Source organism: Melitaea cinxia, chromosome 22, assembly GCF_905220565.1.
Source record: "Melitaea cinxia chromosome 22, ilMelCinx1.1, whole genome shotgun sequence".
In the NCBI taxonomy this organism is placed as follows: Eukaryota; Metazoa; Arthropoda; class Insecta; order Lepidoptera; family Nymphalidae; genus Melitaea; species Melitaea cinxia.
In genome coordinates this window covers 1427503-1449905 of record NC_059415.1, presented here as the reverse complement: position 1 = coordinate 1449905, position 22403 = coordinate 1427503, and the positions used below count along the sequence as shown (strand labels likewise).

Here is a 22403-nt window from a genome sequence, read left to right as displayed (position 1 = left end):
TTAATAATATTAATATAGATTCTTATTCAATCGCCGATTTCCTCATCCTCTAGCAGGATATATTAATTCAGCTTGTTTATTTTCATTCATCGAAATCAAGTAGACAGTTGAAGTAGCTTTTATGTCATTATATTAATTGAATCGTTCTTAATTCTGTGAGTAAAGTAATTTTCAGACATGTAGTTAATGCTATTGTTTTATTGTTAGTATGTATAAAGAACTTCAAAAACATTTTAAATTAATTTCAATATTTTTTTTGTCAATATACGTAACTTAGTCGGCTATGGTAAGCGATTACCGAGCTTATTGACGTCTGCAACACCAGAAGCATCGCTAGCGCGTTGCCCACTCTACCCCCCAATTCCCCCTAGGAGCTCTGGTCACCTTACTTACCAACACAACACTGCTTGAAAGCAGTATTATTTAGCTGTGATCTTTTGTAAGGTCGAGGCCCTAGCCGGGCTACTCATTTGAACAGGAAATTTCCTGCGTTCCCCTACCTCAGTTAAAATGGCCCTTCTTGATGTAAAAATAAGTTAAAATACTTGTAAAATTTGTTTTAATTATACCAAAAGCATTTAAATCTTTCTTAACATATTGTTTTCGACTTAAAAGTTGTTAGGACAAAAGCTGTTGTACATAAAATTCCTATGTTTAATAGTGTTTTTTTCTATATATTAAGATAGGCTTGCGTTTGACCACTATTTCACCTGATGTTAAGTAAAAATGCGGTCTAGGATAGAGCACGCTTACCTTGAAGTAATTTATTCATTCGCGACTTAAATTATCAAGTATTTTCTACCCTTAAGTATTATTTTTTTATATAATAATAATAATCTACCGATAATGGACCGATGATTTACCTAAGATCGCCTGAATGAGGGCTGCAAAGAACCGGGAAGTTTAGCGCGCACTTGGGGCTTACGTCCAGTCATGAACTGCAATAGGTTGATGTTAATAATAATGTTCTCGTAATGTATAAATATATCTTCCAGAATGTCGACCTCTTGGTTTTACCGAATCAAAAAGTCGGAACATATGAACCAGCGTTCGATTCCTGTATCAACGGATTGAATAACTACGATGAGGTAAGTTTACATAATTATATGTTTAGATATATATATTGTATAGATTATAATTATTGCCAACTATGTGGCACAACAAACGATCGTACAAAGTGCCGCCATATTGCATTCGTGAATATATCATTTTCGTTTTTTATATTATTTTATACCATACTTGTTTTGTTTCAACATTATTGTGTTTGCTTGAAAACAAAAAAAAAACCGACATCATTCACATCGACACGTGACATACAACGTAGGTAGACGAAAAAAGTCAAGTAAATACGCATTATTACAGATAACTCAAAAATACTCGGCAACTCTCAATCAAATTTAAATGATCCGACCACATCATAAGCGCCAGCTTTTGATAAAAAAAGTATCATTAAAATCGGTACATCCAGTAAAAAGTTATGAGGTATAACATAACTTACGTAGGTGGACGAAAAAAAATAATCAAGTAAATACGCATAAATAGAGATAGCCCAAAAAGTACTTGCCAAATCTCGATTTTCGACCTTTCGCTTAAAAAAAGAATCTTCGAAACTGGTCCACTTAGTAAAAAGTTGTGAGGTAATACATACAAAAAATACAATTGAATTGAGAACCACCCTTTTTTGAAGTCGTTTATCAAGTTAGGTGCAGTTATTCGAAAGTTTTTACATACATATCGAAAATTAATTTTTATTTATGGATATATAGTTTTTTATTTATGATTAGTAAATCGTAGATAGGAAAGGGCATGACGTTTATGATTGTATATGTTTTTACGATAAAGTTATATTTGAAGAAAATACTAAAGCGATGTCGTAAACAATAGATTAATTTAATTTAAAATATTATTTATTTCAATTGTTTTATAGAAGTTACATTTACATTTTGATACGTAGAAGTGTTGCGTGTGGAAAATAAAATATTGTTTTATGGTATTATTAGCGTTGTGATGGATTTGCCCAGAGATAACACTAATCTTGTGTAATCTAGTGAAGCTATTACACCTATTTTTTTTTACTTGCATAACATTAAAAGAAAGAATATTACAGTTATTGTAGTCATAAAAGACATTGTACTCTATATCTTCAGAAGATTAATTAAAATTTTGGTCACGTTGTTTGTGGTCACACTGCTCCGAAACGTGATCGTCGATTTTTGACTAGATAACGTCATATCAATCGATGAACACCGACTGCACGCACGAAAGTGTCACGTTCCACCTGAGTCTGAGCGTGTAAGCGAGAGAGCGCGGAGCAAGCGATAGAGGGGGCACGATCAGCCCAAGCGTTGGCTTGTGACCCCAGGAGCTCTGGTCACCTCAATCACCAACAGGAACACAATACTGCTTGAAAACAGTATTATTTAGCTGTGATCTTCTATAAGGTCGAGGTACTACCCCAATCTGGCTGCTCCAGACTTTGAGCAGGAAATTCCTGCTGTGCCCTACCTCAGTTAAATCAGTTTCAATATAAAGTGTCTCTTCAGAATATTCACTAGCAACCCATACTAATATTATAAAACCGAAGCACGCTAATCTTGGGAACTACTGGTTTTTTTTTCTTGTGTTCGATAGTTCATGTACCAAGGATGGCTTTAGGCTCTATAATATTTTAGTACGTTTTTCCTCAAAACAACGTAATTAAAACCAACGAGTCACAGTTAGTAATTTATATACCAAAACAATGTCTCTTGAGTCAGCTAGTAGTGGTAAATAAAAATTCCAATTTACAAATACAATAAACAATCGATATTTTTATCGTGCGTCAATCGTTTTAGACAAATAAGTATCATTTGATTTGAACTGTTTTAAATTAACGTGTCTATTGACCCCATTCCGTCTATTTGAAAACGTGGAAACCATTTAAAAGTATGGACGTATTAATTTTCTTTTTAATTTTGGTTTGTATTTTACCAAAATAATATATAGGCCAGGAATGTTCCCGCAACTCCTGCAATGAAGACGTCCATGGTTCTGTCTGATTGTTTGCCGTCCCCTTTTTTTTATAAAAGCATTTAGGTATATAATGAATAATTACACCAATTAACATTAATAATTGTCCAACTCGCTGCTCCATAATTCTTCGAAAATATAATAACGGTATTATTAATTCTATTGCATTTATGACTTTTAATAGTTTCAAATCAGAACATAGGCTTACGCTAATATCACGTAGAAAGGATCAGGAGATTCATCGGTGTTCCCATCGAAACACATAAAGGAAATAGTTTTGCACGGTCGAGATTACAACCTCAATAGAATTTTAAAGACCATAAAAGTAGAAGATATTATTGGTTATACCTTAATCAAGAACAAAGTATACCTAAGCATTGTGAACAATATTTTTACAGTGATAACACAATTATGGTAATATCTCACGTTGTCCACAGATCGTAAAGTTAGTTTCGAGTGCAGCTAAAGAAGCCCGTATCTACGTGGTAGCGCAACTTTACGAAAAAGCTCGCTGTCAAAATGGAGACGAGCTTATAAGGAGTAACCTTGTCTTCGACAGGGATGGAGCTGCTGTGTCTGTGTAAGTGTAGGATTTTTTATAGTACTTAGTTAGGTACATATTAACTTTAATTTGTGTAACTTTAACAGTAACCATTGAAACAAGTCAAAAATCTAAAATAATATTTATCATATATGACGGATTATTACTATTGTTTAAGTTTTTAGAAAGTGTGACGTCAGCATTGCTGACGTCACCATTATTCACGTCACTCATAATCAGCAGACAATGAAATGAAACAACTATACACTTACAATACACTCTGTTTTTTAACTTTCGTTTTATAATTATCACTTTACTTAATTTATAAATTTAACAAAAATCTTAAGTCTACCCTTAATTTAACTTTTAAACAAAAGCAACAATAATTCCAATAGCACAGTAAAATAATTCAGATAGCAATTATTTAAAAAGCACTCACCAAACTACCGTTCTCAGCAGACGTCGCGTGAAAAGTGTGTCAACAACATGGTGGCCTCCCACCATGTTGCTTCTTTACAATAGTTTTTAATTAACGGTTTTAATACGAATATTTCGTTACAGTAATTCGTGAAATAATTTTAAAAGATTATTTAAACACTTATAAACGCAAATCATTTAATAAAATTACACGTGGTTTTTATCACTCATCGTTCAAAACAATCTCCAATGAACATTCAAAAAGCAACTATTAAAAATCAACTTAAAGAATTATTAATGATTAAATTTTGAATGTATTTTGCAAATAAAAGATTTGATTTATAGTTAATTTTCAACCTAACTTTGTAATTTAAAGTTAACTTTTTGAATGTTCGAAACTTCTAAGGAAGTAATAACAAATGTTGACAAACTCAATTTATAAATTATTCGATTTAGGTTTAAAAATGAAGCTTACCTATTTCATTGGTAATAACATAGGTTATAATCAATTATCATTATTAAGTAGCCATAAGTAATAAACCTTAAAATTTAATATAAAAGATAATGTTGACTGTTTTTGCGTCGACATATATATACAACATTAAAATAACCGTTTTTTCTAAATTCATACACACATATATACACACACATGTATACACGGAACATATACCAAAATAACATTTTTATAATTTTTATCTGTCTGTCTGTCTGTTTGTTCCGGCTAGTCTCTAAAACAGCTGGACCGATTTTGACGGGACTTTCACTGGCAGATAGCTGATGTAAAAAGGAGTAACTTAGGCTACTTTTATTTTAGATTTTTATTTTATTTTAGAACTCTGCGAAGTGAAATATAACTATTTTGTTAAATTCCACGCGGACGACGTCTCGGGCACAGTTATTTATTTATATTTTTTGACTCAATACGAGAATAGCGAGATATTGGATTTGTTTATTTTCATAACATATACGATTCATACGGCTAGTAAGTTATAATGTTTCTATATTTCTTCAGTTACAGAAAACCAGTAAATAGTGGAACAAAATGCAACACAACGATTACAAAACTGAGCCGTTTTACAACCGACTTTGGTGTGGTATTTGGGGTTCTCACTGAAGATGATATTATCCTAACGAATAAAGATGAATTAAGCAGGATTAAGAACTTCGTTGTATCATCTTCTACGGAGGGGACATTTATATTTGGTAAGGTTATACAAGTTTTTAAAAGACTACTAAAGGCATGTTTCTATGTCAGTTAACGATGCGTTTTTTCTACGAGTGTACTCGTATAGTGTTCGAAATTTAAAATGAAGTTTTTAAATTAAAGGAAAAACGAGTTTGCTTTAGACCACACGACTGAAGTAAAACTTGACTAACTCTCTCTCTTTATATCTTCAGTCCTCAACTTCCGTTCGCCTCGCCCTATCACACTTTTCGTAACGCTCTCGTCATGCATTCAGCTTACTCTCCGAGTCAAGCGTGCGTAAAGAACTTTTACTTCAAAAATTATGAATAGCACGAGGTAGAATGAGCCATTAGGAACTGTTTCTCAGTAATTAATGAACTACATATTTAAGATTCATATTTGTGAATAGAAACATTACATAAATATAGAGCATACTGAAAGGGAATAATATATCAAAAACTTTTATTTGTCGGATATCGTCATCCGTCAAATAACGTTATCCGAAGCCGGTGAAATCGTCCTAAATGCTTAATTAAGTTCCTATTTTCAGAGCATTCGTTTTGAAAGAAAAAAATAAAAGTAATTTATTCAGCTAACGAGTTTTGAGCGTGTTCGAAATTTAGCAGTTCGTAATGAGTTTGTTCGTCATAACACGAAACCTTTTCTTAATATAGGAACTGGACTTAAATCATAATTCATAGCATGTTATACTTTAAATCAGTGTTTCCGAAAGTGGCCGATAACGCCCCTTGTGGGCGCTGTAGTACTAAAGGGGTGGGTAAGAGACCTAGAAAAAATAATGGTGACGTTGTGTTGAGGCTTGCGGGGTGATTTGTTATTTAATCTCTAAGGACTCGTGACTACAACTTGTGAACATAAACTAATATTTATTAAAATATTGCTCAAAGGGGGCACTATAAAATAATTTATTCTCTTAGTGGGCAGTAGACAAAAAAAGTTTGGGAACCCTTGTTTTAAATCAATAACTTCATAATATTATTATTTAAATTTAAGAAAAAAATATTTTAAATAACATTTTCTCGAATAATATTTTTTTAGTATGTTAGATACGATAAAACATAATTTATGGCGCTTTATTTCGAGCAACCGTATTATTATTTTATTGCAGTAATTATAAAATAACTTAATCTTTCGTTTTAATATATATTACCTACTTGACATTATTAATACGATATTTAAAAAAATATCTTAAAACTTAATTGTTTTTTTTGGATAAGTCGTTTTTAATTAAATTTTGTAATTAATAAGGTCAAAGGTGTAAGTTTTTTAGGTTTTGGTAAATTAATAATATGACTATATAATAATATACTTATTCTGCAATGATAATTTATTTGTATTTTTAACCGACTTCCAAAAAAGGAGGAGGTTCTCAATTCGACTGTATTTTTTTTTTTTTTTTTTTTTTTTTTTTTTTTTTTTTTTTTATGTATGTTACATCAGAACTTTTGACCGGGTAGACCGATTTCGACAAATTTTGTTTTAATCGAAAGGTTTTGTGTGCCAATTGGTCCCATTTAAATTTATTTGAGATCTAACAACTACTTTTCGAGTTATATCTAATAATGCGTTTTTACTTGACGCTTTTTTCGTCGACCTACGTTGTATTATACCACATAACTTTCTACTGGATGTATCGATTTTGATAATTCTTTTTTGTTGGAAAGGGGATATCCTTTGTTTGATATCATGATAAGGAAACCAGGATCTGATGATGGGATCCTAGACAAATCGAGGGAAACTCTCGAAAATCCGCAATAACTTTTTACTGGGTGTACCGATTTTGATAATTTTTAATTTAATCGAAAGCTGATGTTTATCATGTAGTTACATACAAATTTTATCGAGATCTGATAACTACTTTTTGAGTAATCTTTGATAACGCGTAGTTGCTTGACTATTTTTTCGTCGATCTACGTTGTATTACTTGTCGATGTAATTGAAGTCGGTTTTTTTTTTCGTTTGCGAGCAAACACAATTATTTGAGAGTATTTGTATACAATTTGATAATACAATCAGTCCTCCCGTGACCATGGTTGCTGTAGTATCCGAAAACAGTATCCGAAACGTCGGGGATCTATTTATAACAATATTATGTATATTCACCAAAATATTCATTGTTTTGAAATAAATAGTAATAATCGCATTAAAAACAAACTTACTAAAACACAGTTTATATATTACTTTCAAAAGAGTAACTGCGGAGTTTCTTGCCGATTCTTCTCTGCAGAATCTACATTCCGAATATGTGGTAGCTTTACTTTTACAAAAATAATAATTTATTTTTAAAGTTTTAATTTGTAAAATAACGATTCGAAAGTGCTCTTGAGCCTATTTGAATAAAGCTGTTTTTGATTTTGATTTTGATTTCATTGTAATAAGTAAAATAGGTTTACTTGTTATATGAATTAAACTAGAAAACCAGTGAATGATTAAATATTTCACTGGATACATTACTTGAATTTATGTTATAATGTAGCAATTTTTAAATTCTTAATCGATTTTGCTGCTATGACTCTTTGTGATTTTTTAAGTGTTGTTCATTTTTTACATTCGTTAAGTGAATGTAAAAAAAAACTTATGTCAAAATAAATGTTTAATTTAATTTCAATTGTTTTTTACAGCCAAGCAATTTTCAACATTCTGGGCGTACACGAATAACATAAATGTTATCACTGACAACGGGAAATTGTCGGGAAATGTTGATTTAACGAAACATAACAATTTACTTGTAGCTGATTTTGAAAAGAATGGCTCGAACGGTAAGGTTTATGTTTATATTTTATGATTATTTTGAAATGATGAATTGTTATGATGAATAGTTATCAGTTAGTTTAATTTCTAATTTGGTTGACAAAATATAGGAAACTCATAAAACTATAAAATATATATTACGCTTCAGCCTGTAATATTCTACTACTGGGTATAGGCCTCTTTCCCCATGTAGGAGAAGGATCAGAGCTTAATCCACCACGCTGCTTCAGTGCGGGTTGGCGGATATATTCCCTACTACGAGTAACGATCGCTATCGGGTGTACATGATAACAACCAGGACCGACGGCTTAACGTGCTCTCCGAGGCGCGGTGGGGAGACCCACAAGGACTGCACAAACACCCAGACCACGGCAAACACCTGTATGGCCAATACAAATGTTTGTCACGTGCGGGGATCGAACCTGCAACCGCCAGCGCACCTAGGTCTGAGAATCGGCCAACATCTATTTTTCATACTCCTAAGTTATAAGGGGGGGGGGGGGGTTAGATTAAGGAGGTTAAAAATATATATGGCAAAATAACGTTTGCGGGGTCAGCTAGTAATGTATAAAATTTAAAGCCGTGTTTTTCTCATTACAGATATTTTAAGAACCCTGACACTCACCCCACCTTTAACGTACTCCACGGATCTAAACCAGTACATCATCAGACCCTTAGACCTGAAAGCCAGTTCCGAGGGTTATAAACAAACGATTTGCCATGGAAGACTCTGCTGTCAGTTTTTTTTGAAAACTAGTTTAACAGGTATGTCTTCTGAATGAATATTACAAAACAAAGGAGATCTGAAGGGATTTTTCATTTTATTCCATTTTCTTTTTTCAATATGTTTCATTTAATTTCGTTTCATTTCTTCTCGTTTGATTTAGTTTCATTTCGTCTCGTTTAATCTCATTTCAATTCATTTTAATTTTCATCTGTATGTTTGTTCAAATCATATCAAAAATTTTTTTATTCATGTTGACTTCAAACCATTTTTGAATAGTCGTTTTTTATAATTATTATATTGTAATCTAAGATCTCTTTTTACTTTTTTTTCTTTAGATCACATATATTTTGTAGACATGATGCCATGTTGACATAAATGATTATATATAATCGAGCTTTATTATGAAATAAATATTTCCTTGTTACAATCAGTATTTTTAAAAATATATGAACGGTAGAGAACTAATTAATTTCTCAGAGAATCGAAAAGAAAATATTTAAAAAGTTAAAACAAAATCACATAAATATTTCCAGATTTAAAGTCAGATATCACCTACGGTCTGGTTGTATTCGATGGTGTACAACAATTGAACAATAACAACAACATTGGAGTACAAACTTGCGCTGTTGTCGCATGCGCCGGTTTGTACAAGAGGTCGTGTTTTATTGGGTAAGTTTATATTAACTTATTTAATACATTAAATAAATGTTTTTATTACTAAAGAAACAAAAGAAAAACGATTTTAAATACTCATTATTAGGGATAACTCAAAAACTACTGGTCAATTCTCGATGAAATTGAAATGAGACCACATATCAAGTACTAGCTTTCGATGAAATAAAAAAAAATAATAATTATTAAAATCGGTCCACCCAGTTATGGGGTATTAGACATAAAAAACACAATTGAATCGAGAACCTTATTCTTTTTTTAAATTCGAGTTAGGAAGGTTAGTTAAGACGAAATTAAATAGTTCAGTAAGAAAAACAAAATCGATAAAGATGATCTTTTTGCATGTAGTGATCTAAGTATTTGTCTAAAAGTTTTTTCTTGTAGTTTTTATTTATATTTCGCAAAATTGTTTTTTAAATAACTTTGTCATGATTAAAGTCAGTCTGGCTTTGAAATAAAACTTTGTCTCCATCGTACATATTATTAAATCTAATTTCAAAAGTATTAGCTACATTTTATATATTTTTTTTCCAGATCCGAAAACAACAACACAAACATAAGATTCGATAAAATATCCATAAGCGGTAACTTTACCGCCGACAATACAGCTCAATTCCCCACAATTTTAACAACTACACAAAATATAATAAATAAAGGCAATTTCAAATTCACCCATAACGACAAAAAGTCAAATTATATCTCTACCGAGTTACATAAAACAGAAAATGTATTAACTTTTGGTATATTCGGTAGGGATTACTCTAAAGATTACGAGACTTTTGAATTTGATCGCAGTAATGATACATATTATATAGATTTTAATGAATACATTTCTAGTGATAATGTACAAGAGTTCTTTGATTATCTGTGGATAAGATTGAGAATTTTAATTTTTGTTGTATCTCTGTATATTTTGGAAATGATGTAATATGTTTAAAAATATTTTTTTACATGGGCCTGTTGTAGATTTGTAGTTCCTCCTTAACCATTAGTTACGCTGGCGTCTATCAATAGTTTTAAAGCATGTTTCTATATTCAAAAAACAGAACGTAGAACTATGTTCGAAATTTAAATGGTCGTAAACAAAACGAAACTTTTTTTGAATATAGGAACGGCCTTGTGTCGAGTTAGTTGTTTATAAAAGTTTGTCCAAATCCAACATCTATTTAACAAAAGGAAAATCAGAAAAAAGTCATCAATTTTATATATTTTATATTTAGTATGCTATGGAATCCTTTTTTAATTTGTAAATTATAATATTGCAAATCATAAGTAAATTAACTGTAGTTAATTAATTTTAAAATTATTTAAATGTAATGAGCAATTCTGAAAACTAAACAAAAATTGTGGTTTTACATATTTCCCTATATAATACTTTTGAATGTTATATAATTATATAGTAATTGATTTATAAATTTTAACCACTGTTTACTAATTATTGTGATTGAAATAATTTCAAATTAGTATAATAAATTGCGTTATTTAATTTCGTAACTAACAAAACAAAAATGCATTTAAAAACTAATTTATTTATAAGAGAAAGTAATTTAAAATTTATTAAAATTGATGAAATGTTTTTAATAATAATAATAATAATTAGTAATAACAACTTAATACTGTCTAATTATTAATTAATATCAGTATATGTAGAAAGTTTATCTAAAATGAATGTTATTTGTAATTTTTCTTTTGTATTTTTATAATATAATTATTTCCGGTTACAAATCACAAGCCACAAGGCCAAAGGACTGATCTCTGTGATATTAGATTAGAGTGAATGGTGTGTGTAATAAATACTTTTTTAATTATTTTATTTGTATTTTCATTTAAATGTTACCATATTTCTACCTTATATCATTAAATAATTACTATGACAGTTTATTGACATAGCTTATGTATACCAAATAAAGAGAAATGTGGCTTTTGGCGGTTGTCTCTGTGAGCTTTTCTTTACATTAACTGATGACAAATATATAACATAAAAAAATATCGTATTTTGCAAGAGAGTAAAGTTTTTGAGATGGAAAAGGCTTAGCTTTAAAAAATATAAAGAAAAATTATGATTTTTAAGATTAGAGTATTGTAACAATTACTTGATACATCGCTGAACCTTTATAGTAGAATAATGGTAGTATGTAGGTAATGAACCAGTAAGAAAATAATATAGTGTTTTACCATTTAATGAACTTCAGATTACTCAACTAAATAACAAGTATTATCTTAAAATATGTAAATCCCCAACCACCTTAATTATAAATATTAATTATTATTATTGAAGCGTTAAAAAAAGTATTTACAAATAATGAGAAATAAAGCTGCGGTCACTAAACCGCCTGCCCTGCGTGGTGACTATGGGCAAAACACATGAATTCACCCCATTTTTGGCGTGAACTTGTGGAGGCCTATGTCCACTAGGACTGCGAAAAGCTGCTGTGATGATAATGATGAGAAAAAAAGATCATTCACGACTGTAATGGTCTTATATTTATATAATATTTATAATTGATTATAGGTTTACTAACTTTTTAGTATATACTATGCACTAAAATATCGTTGCCTTCTACAGAATGTAATAAAAAAATATATAAATGTTCTAAATAGTAATACTTAAAATTATTTCATACACGAAATTACACGAAGATTTATATGTTTGTGTTACATTTTTTTGTCATTTCCACCAAGTCCGTTGTTTTTTTAATAATGTCTATTTGTTTTTCTATTTTTGTGGAGATGTAATAGATGTTCTTTATCGTCATCATAAAGTGTCTTCTCAATCCAATCCATAAACGATTCTACCTGCAAAGCAAATATATTTTAACAGAGACCAGTAGGAATACTTGATACAAAAATGTTAAATGTTGTTTATCGTAACTTAATATTCAAATAATTAAAAATAACTTTGTGAGACCCCACGCCTAAGTAGGTTACTGAACGAAAATATTTTAATGTCTTCTGTCTTACACACAGGTGTCTGAAAAAAGTATATTTTATAAAAAAAATTGGGGAATCGAAATTCACATGTTTGAAATTGTGTTTTTGGCGTTTATCTTATATGTTTTATGGATGACTGTGTACATAAATTTATGGTAATATTCGCACCCGATTAGATTGCTTACTTTTCTAATAAATAATTAGCTCAGTAGCGATTGATATATCGGACGGGCTATAAAACTGTAACTATAAATAGGTATGGTTTTACAGATGGAGCTTTTTATATGACCACTTATTGTGTAAGCCCTTATATAGCACTAAATTCACAAAAAGTCCTTTAACGAACTTTATGTAATAGTGGGTTAGTGATAGTTATATTACTTTGGTGTAAACGTCTGGTTTTCCTCTCGCGCATGGCACACCCCACGACACCACTCCTACTTGGCGCCCTTCTCTCACTAAAGGTCCGCCTGAGTCACCCTGAAATGCAAATCATCATCATCATCATTACAGCCTATACAGTCCACTGCTGGATATAGGCCTCCACAAGTTTACGCCAAAAATAACGTGAACTCATTTTGCCCCTAGTCACCACGCTGGGCAGGCGGGTTGGTGACCGCAGGGCTGACTTTGTCGCACCGAAGACGCTGCTGCCCGTCTTCGGCCTGTGTGTTTCAAAGCCAGCAGTTGGATGGTTATCCCGCCACCAGTCGTCTTTTTAAGTTCCAAGGTGGTAGCGGAACTGTGTTATCCCTTAGTCGCCTCTTACGACACCCACGGGAAGAGAGGGGGTGGCTATATTCTTTAGTACCGTAGCCACACAGTACGAAATGCAATTACGATTATATATTATTTATGAATTGTTTTTTATTTTATTTACTTTGTGCATTTTTTGCTGCCCTGTAAAGTAGTGAATACTTAGTTAAAAAGGATAGATAATGTAAATGTGTATGGAAGTGAATTTAGATGAATAAGTAAAAGTAAAATAAAGGTTTTTGTTTATGATATATATTAGTTCTGCGAGGTCATCAACGTTTATCAAGTATCTAATCCTTTGTACTTAATTACTGTACTTTTATATAATGTTACATAATTATAAACATTGTGAAGTTCATAGAAGACTATTTAAATGCATATCTAAGAATATGTTTAGGCAAGTAATATATTTTGTTCTTTGAAGATGTACATTAACTGTTTGGGCTATATCCCACGAAGCGAATAGGTACTTAGAGGCAAAACTTTAAGTTTTTTTTAAATATAACTAGGTCGGCAAACAAGCGTACGGCTCACCTGATGGTAAGCGATTACCGTAGCTTGTAGTCCCCAAGTTGTGTGTTTAAAACATATTTGTATATGTTTTTGTATTATGACTTTAGTTTTGTATGGTACATACATGACAAGCTCCTTCGCCAGCCTTTGTAAGCGCACAGAGCTGCGTTTCGAAGACTGCATTAACACTTTTATGAGCTTCCTTACATTCTTCATAGCTGATCGCCTTCAGTTCCAGCTGCATCAGATCGTTGGGTAGGCGTCCTGGATACTGTGGGTACGAGTATTTAATATTAGGTAGGGCCTATTAGAATAACGCTGTTTTTGATTTTGATTTTGAATAAAATTAATATGCTACAATTATCTGAATTATTTGGAAATAGGTTCGGCTGCCTATAGTCCCCTGACTAAGTTATAACTTCATAAACTCTGAACTTTGATTACAACTATAATAGAATAGTCGTTAAATACTATTTATCAGGCAGATTACTGTATATAAAATAACACTAAATTTATATGTTTCATATTTATGAAGGATTATTTTTCATGTATGTTTGTATGTCAGTCAGTCAGTTAAGCATATTACAGTCCACTGCTGGACATAGGCCTTCCCAAGTTCACGCCAGACATCCCGGTTTTGACTAATCCTCATCTAGCCTACATCGGCAATCTTATGTAAATCGTCGATCCAGCGGGCCGGACGACGTCCCATACTGGGTTTGTACGTTTGACGGTACACAGTGTGGATGTGTATGTATGTTACTTATTATATTATTATCTCTAATGTTTTCAAAAATTAATTTGCTCAATTTTCGATTTTACAGTAACAGCGCCTTGTCATATTTTATAGCAATAGCATTTACCCAATTGTTGGCTAAGGATATTTATACATTGACTCTACATTGTAGAGCCAATAATTTGTAACATATTTTTTATATATGACGTTGTTAAAATAATAATCTACACTCCGTTACTTATGCCGTAAGTAGAACTTTTTGACTTCTATTTTTGTCTCACTTGGTTTATAATTGTTATTAAAAAAAATTGTTTAAATAAAGCGGTAAAGTTTGTTTCATATGTTTCTATTGAGTGTATGTGTTGTGTGCGAAGTTCAATACTCCGAATACTCACAGAAGTGGTCCCCCATCCTGTGAGAAGCAGATCCTCTCCCTTTTCCACTGGTTCATCATTTAGTTCTATAGCGTCAACAATTTCATTGAACTGAACTTCTTTTTCGGTAAACACTATAGCAATATCGTTTTTAATTTCTTCACTGTCATAATTCTCATGTTGTACAACTTTACGTATGTCATACGCCGTACCACCCGATCGGAGCTGATTTGTACCAACTATTGCTTTGAAGTATTCAGGTTTTAACCTAAAATCAACATAATATTATTGAAGTAACAGCAATTATAAAAAGGCAATATAATTATGGTAATTCTGCAGAACCGTTGAAGTAATGTAATGTACGCAAAGAAAAGTAACAAGAAAACAGAAGTCCTAAAGCAAAATTGGTACGAGGATAATTTTATTTATTTATTTAAAGGCAATATAGATTTAATGAGGAGTATATTTTTTGAGTGAGATTCATTAACAAGTATATGATGTCCATTCTATTCGTATTAGTCATAGTCACTGTTTCACTCCTTGTAACCTTCCACATTAATCCTGTTCTCTAAAGCATAAATTATTTTAAAGTTGATAACAAAGAAAAGAGACTTTATTTTTTATTTCATTAACATAAAATGAGTTACTTTATTGGCAAGGAGTGTTAACCAATTTCTTAAATTTCCTACATTTTTGTCATTTATGGTCACTAAACACACACTATTTTGATAACTAAAACGGGATTTTTATTAGTGCGATATTTAAACACCGTCACAAGTAATATGATTATGGGTATGATGTGATGAGACGCTGTGTGGTTACGGCGTTAAGGATATAGCCATTAGCCCCTTCTCTTCCTGTGGGTGTCGTAAGAGGCGACTAAGGAGTAACTAGTTCCACTACTACCTTGAAACTTAAAAAGCCGACCGATGGCGGGATAACCATCCAGGCTTTGAAATACACAAGTCGAAGACGGGCAGTAGCGTCTTCGGCGCGAAAAAGCCAGCCCTGCTGCGATCACCAAACCGCCTGCCCAGCGTGGTGACTATGGGCAAAACACATGAGTTAACTCCATTTTTGGCGCGAACTTTTGGAGGCCTATGTCCAGCAGTGGACTGAATACACTGTACATAGGCTGAAATGATGATGATGATGATGATGAAGATAATTTTTTTTTATGAAAAAGCAATAATAAAAATGTATAATAAGTATATATCGAGAGTGACTCAATTATTATTTCATAATATGTAATTGTATACATTTGAGTCAAAAACAAAATAAAAAATTACTTTATTTAAGTAGTATTCTATAGTTAAGACTAATAATACAAGGCTGAAAAGTTTGTTTGTTTGTTTGCTTAAGCGCGATAATCTCAGAAGCTACTGGTTTTAATTGAAAATTATTTTTGTGATGGATATCTCGTTTACTTTGAAACGAACTGTAATTTGAAGCATAGCTATTAAATTCTTCTAAATTCGCTTTTATCGTCTTTTGTTTTGTTTCCCTTTTCTTATTTTCACGTTAGTTAATTTAATTTTAAACGGATGGATGGTCGTAATTGGTCTTTATGATTATATTTCGATCTTGTTTTTGACGTAACAACGTCTAATAAATCGATGAACGCCGGCTGCATGCACAAAAAAGGATCACTCATTGTCCCGTTACGCTCATTGTACGCTTGCGCCGCATCTATCTCTCTTCCACACTATGCGTCCGGGGAGATGCTACTATTGTTCGTAAATCAAATTTACAGATAACCAATTTTTTTAAGACTTTTATGTACTGTGTACCATCCCTAATAAATAAATAAACTTTTAATTTTTGGCCTTTTGTCATATATGCAAATAACACAAATTATAATTATAATAACTTTTTAAACTTGCCAAATTAAAGTTTTATATTACCTATCAACACAGTGAGCGGCAGTCAGAATAACTCTCGGTGTGATAAGTGATGCACCGCAAAAGTGTCTCACTCCCCACGTTCGTAGGGATACTTGATATGGCACTGAGCCGTTAGGGGCTTTCGTGCCCCCTACTATCCTTTCCCAGTCGTCACGAGCCGCATCTGAGGCGTATAGCTCTGGTTTTACTGAAAAAAAAAGTGTTATTATACGTAATATCAATAACATTAAAATAAATAATTAATTTTAAAATAGACAAATATTTTTATTTTAATTCTGTGTTTCAAATATGTACGTTATAATAACCTTAAGTAAATTATAATTTTGTTAAAAGTTTCAATTGAAAAAAGTACATTATAAATATACATATTTATATATTCATATTCTACGCTACTTTATACTCATTATTACTTTGGGAATATGTAGAAATATAAATTCATATTTGTATAGAATATCAATCATGCAAGTAGAATGTATCAAAGGAAAGATTAATATAAATAAAAAAGTTAATAAAAGAAAAACAATAACAATAAAAGAAAAAAAAAAAGAAAAAAGATTTGTCAGAAGTGGGATTCGAACCCACGCCCACAGAAGTGGACTGCGACCTGAACGCAGCGCCTTAGACCGCTCGGCCATCCTGACATAGCAGAACTATGCGAAATTAATTTTCATTATCGCAAGTGATATCAATTACGTAAACATATGACGTAATAAAATTTCCTTTATATGAGATATGGATAATATGGAGCCATGGCTACACATTAAGGCCTTTTTATATCTATACAAATAAAATAGGAGTGTCTGTTTGAAATATTAAAATAACTGCTTATTACTAAATGCATATATATGTATTGTATACACGGTATTTATACCAAAATTACATTTTTTACAATTTTTGCCTGTTTGATTTTGACGCGACTTTCACTGGCAGATAGCTGACGTAATAAGGATTAACTTAGGCTACTTTTATTTTTTTTTTAAAGATTTATTTTATAAATCTGCAAACGAAACAATAACTATTGTGTTAAATTCCACGCGGACGAAGTCGCGGGCACAGCTAGTATAAAAATAAATCACCGAAATGTATATTAACGCATAACTTACTTAACATCTGTACCAAATGGAATTGTTATTTTTTGTAGTGTTCTTTATTGTTAGAAAAAGGTTTGAAAAAACAAAATAAAAAGTAATTCGATTTACCACGACAAAAACAGCGGTATGAAGTTCGACGGGAAATGTACTTTATATTAATTGGGATATTTATCATGACGTCACATACAAACTTTATGTATGACTAACTTTTACTTATCTTGACAATTATGTCTTTGTCCATGGGTTTGCTTGAATTCAATTTTATTATTATAGTTTAGCTCGACATTAGATGCTAAGAAGCGGCATAGGCATTTTATTTTACGGGATATTCAACGCAACAAACTGAATACTAAAAATATATATGTACTATATGGATATAACAGTAAATTTATGTAAATAATTTCTTAATGATTGTCAAAACACATGATTGTTAAAACAGTGAGTCAGTTATATTAGCTCTTATTCCACTGAGTCGTATCGCGATGTTTTATAGCCTACGAATTTTTTTGTGAAATGAAAAAATAATAATAATAAAAACGGGTTCTTTAAAAAACTATTTCATTAAATTATGAAAACGAATTTATCTTGTAGGTAACGTTGCCATAAATAAATAAATCTATAATATATATAAAAGCGAAAGGTCACTCACTCATCACGAAATCTCCGAAACTATAACACCTACAAACTTGAAATTTGGCAGGTAGGTTCCTTATAAGACGTAGGCATCCGCTAAGAACGGATTTTACGAAACTCGACCCCCAAGGGGGTAAAACGGGGGTTGGAATTTTGTATGAAAGTCTTATATTTTTGAAGTAAGAGACTTGAAATTTAAAGTGTATGCTCTATAGATGGTGGGAAGGTGTCCAAATAATGTATCTTTAGAAATCAACCCCCTTTTGGGGTTAAAACGGGGGATGGTAGGTTGACTCACTCATCATGAAATCTCCGAAACTATAATAGCCAAAACTTGAAATTTGGCAGACAGACTCCTTATAAGACGTAAACATCCGTTAAGAACGGATTTTACGAAACTCAACCCCTAAAGGGGTAAAACGGGGGTTGGAAGTTTATATGAAAGTCCTATGTTTTTAAAGTAAGAGACTTGGAATTTAAAATGTGTCCTCTATAGATAATGAGGAGGTGTCCAAATAACGTATCTTTAGAAATCAACTCCCTTTTGGGGTTAAAACGGGGGATGGTAGGTTGACTCACTCATCACGAAATCTCCGAAACTATAACAGCTACAAATTTGAAATTTGGCATATAGCTTCCTTATAAGACGTAAGCATCCGCTAAGAACGGATTTTACGAAACTCGACCCCTAAGGGAATAAAACGGGGGTAAAACGGGGGTTGGAAGTTTGTATGAAAGTCCTATGTTTTTTAAGTAAGGGACTTGAAATTTAAAATGTATGCTCAATAGATGGTGAGGAGGTGTCAAAATAATGTATCGTAATCTATATATAAAAGAGAAAGGTCACTGACTCACTCATCACGAGAACTCAAAAACCGCTGGGACCATCTAGCGGTTTTTAATCCATCCAGGATGGACAAAGATGAAATTTGGCAGGGAGGTAGATTATAGTAAGTAGACGTCCGTTAAGAACGGATTTTGCGATATTCCACCGCTAAGGGGGTAGGTGCTGTGTGGCTACGGCACTAAAGAATTTAGCCACCCCTTCTCTTCCCGTGGGTGTCGTAAGAGGCGACTAAGGGATAACAAGGTTCCACAACCACCTTGGAACTTAAGAAGCCGACCGATGGCGGGATAACCATCCAACTGCTGGCTTTGAAATACACAGGCCAAAGACGGGCAGCAGCGTCTTCGGTGCGACAAAGCCAGTACTGCGGTCACCAACCCGCCTGCCCAGCGTGGTGACTATGGGCAAAACACATGAGTTCACGTTATTTTTGGTGTAAACTTGTGGAGGCCTATGTCCAGCAGTGGACTGTATGGGATGTAATGATGAAGGGGGTTTAATTGGGGTTGATAGTTTGTACGAAACATAAACAGCAGCTATAAGTTCGCCTGATAGGCTATTTATACTGCAGCCTGAAAATAAAGCTAAAAATGTGGTGTATAGAGAGGTTTTATAAAAATAACTATTAAATTATACTAAATTGTGCCTTTTAAAAAGTTACTCAGTGTGATAAGCATTTCAAGTGGCTGAAATAAAAAAATATTTTGCGTTAAACATCTTAATAGTAAAACATATCTTCATAACCACGAGAACGTAGTCGCGGGCAACAGTTAGTGTATTATAAAACAAAGTCCCCAAAAGTGTATGTGATCGATTCCCTCAAAATCTACTGAACAGATTTTCATGCGGTTTCACCAATGGAGAGAGGGCTTCAAGAGGAAGGTTTACGGAACGGCTAAGCAGATTTTGATGAGAGTTTCATTGGAAGTTTGCCGGTAAAAGTTTGTGAAACACTGATTTCAACGCGGGCGAAGCCGCGGGCACCGCTAGTACTAAATATTTACAACACACAACGGTCATCTGTTTCTAAAGTAAGCAACTTAATGCTTGTGTTATAGGTAATAGCCGACTGGTATAGCTACATTTTTTGTTTCGTTAAACATACATATAAATAATACATATATAAATAAATATACATATTACACCCAGACTCGAGGCGGGAATCGAACCCACGACCCAGGAGCAGAAAGCAGCGTCACAAACTGCACCAACAGGCTAGTAGTAGTGCTATATATTCATATAATAATGTATTATTAACCGACTTCCAAAAAAGGAGGAGGTTCTCAATTCGATTGTATTTTTTTTTTTATGTATGTTACATCAGAACTTTTGACCGGGTAGACCGATTTCGACAAAATTTGTTTCAATCGAAAGGTGGTGTGTGCCAATTGGTCCGATTTAAATTTATTTGAGATCTAACTACTACTTTTCGAGTTATATCTAATAATGCGTTTTTACTTGACGCTTTTTTCGTCCACCTGCGTTGTATTATCCCGGATAACTTTCTACTGGATGTACCGATTTTGATAATTCTTTTTTTGTTGGAAAGGAGATATCCCTAGTTTAGTACCGTGATAAGGAAACCAGGATCTGATGATAGGATCCCAGAGAAATCGAGGGAAACTCTCGAAAATCCGTAATAACTTTTTACTGGGTGTACCGATTTTGATAATTTTTAATTTAATCGAAAGCTGATGTTTGTCATGTCGTTACATATAAATATTATCGAGATCTGATAACTACTTTTTGAGTAATCTTTGATAACGCGTAGTTGCTTGACTATTTTTTCGTCGATCTACGTTGTATTACTTGTCGATGTAATTGAAGTCGGTTTTTTTTTCGTTTGCGAGCAAACACAATTATAGGCTAAATTAAATATTTACCGTTTATAGGAAATATCCCAACAAGTAACGCACAAAACACTATTCCCAACATCTTCAACAGCGAGTGAAATAAAAAATAAATTTCTTTTTATATAAGTTTAGTTTCAAGGAATTTTTCCATCAATGTACTGTAATGTACGATAGCAAATTGTTCTAAATAACTTAGATAGCACCCCTATATCATTTTCTATGTTATGTTCATCTGCGTGACTTGAATTTCATTGTAGTGTCATTAAATGTTTTAATAATATCTACGCGTAGACCTCGCGGTTCTCAGAGTAAATGGTTAAAACGTTTAAATTTACAAATCTAGGCTAACATTGCTAGTTTTTAATCCCTTAATTTAAGCATAAATTTGTCTTATCTTGAAATGAAATCGGTGTGTTTCTGATACATGTCCAAGAGATATGAACTAAACCAAAATTCAACCGTGGCGATAAAGTTCCAACCCTTTTTTTTCAAAAGAAACTAGGCCTTATTCAGATAATATTAACCGTTTGTAATCTAAAACATCCTGGATCTTACCAGAATTTAACCTAGGTTTTATTTTGTAGTCTTAAGATTGACTAAGGTTTAGTATATTTAAGAATTTTTTTTATGATATATGACTTTTTGGGTTTTTTAACACGGGAATTTGGAAATATGGAGAAATAACTAAATAATTACACAAACAAAAGAGTTTTAACTTAATTATTGTTAATGTAAACTATTAAGTTTGATTAGTAAGTTTATAGAGTTCGTTTGTTTGTTTCTTTGCAAATATACGAATACTATAGAACTTACTCGACTTTTAATCTGTATGTTGTGTTCGCGTTAAGGAATATAATAATATGATATAATAATAAGATCTTTATTCTTAATATTCAAAACAAAAATGTTTTTAGTAAAATTAAATAAAAATAACAAGTCTTAATTACCAATTCACGCTTGACTGTGGGAGTAAGCTAATGCGTGACGAGAATGTTACGAAAAATTTGATCGGGCGAGGCGAACGGAAGTTGAGAGGGAGAGTTAGTGAAGATATAAAGAGAGAGTTGTGTTTCGTAAGTATTACTTTAGTCGTGTGGTCTTAAGCACAATCGTTTTTTTTAGTTCTGTTTGTTACACCTTCCATTTAAAGTAACATTTAAATATCAATATTATTATTATATAAACAAATGGTATTCGCATATATAATAAAATCCCACAAACGATTATGGAATAGTTTCAACATAAATTTAAAGTTTTTATAAAAAATAAATAAATAGATAAAGCTTCTTACTCGGTGCAGGATCACATAGTTGATAAAGATGTGTGGACTTAGTGACGCTGTATTTTATGCAACATGTTACTAATTTTGTACTAAAACGCAGTTTATATATTATTTTTCAAAAGAGTAGCTGCAGAGTTTCTTGGCGATTCTTCTCTGCAG

The 22403-nt window shown here is 32.2% G+C and overlaps 1 protein-coding gene and 1 non-coding gene across 2 annotated transcripts; both read right to left on the bottom strand.

Annotated features, from left to right (window-relative positions):
• Positions 1-11488: 11488 nt before the first annotated feature.
• LOC123664543 (chymotrypsin-1-like) lies at positions 11489-21048 on the bottom strand. Its single transcript, XM_045599076.1, has 6 exons — positions 20993-21048; positions 16539-16725; positions 14656-14902; positions 13649-13795; positions 12637-12735; positions 11489-12120 (listed from the first exon to the last, which is right to left on the bottom strand). Exons 1-6 carry the CDS (start codon positions 21042-21044, stop codon positions 12019-12021), a joined length of 834 nt encoding a protein of 277 aa, XP_045455032.1. The 5' UTR covers positions 21045-21048; the 3' UTR covers positions 11489-12018.
• On the bottom strand, positions 17096-17179 carry Trnal-cag. Its single transcript has one exon. It is a non-coding gene; the product is annotated as a tRNA-Leu (tRNA).
• Positions 21049-22403: the final 1355 nt, after the last annotated feature.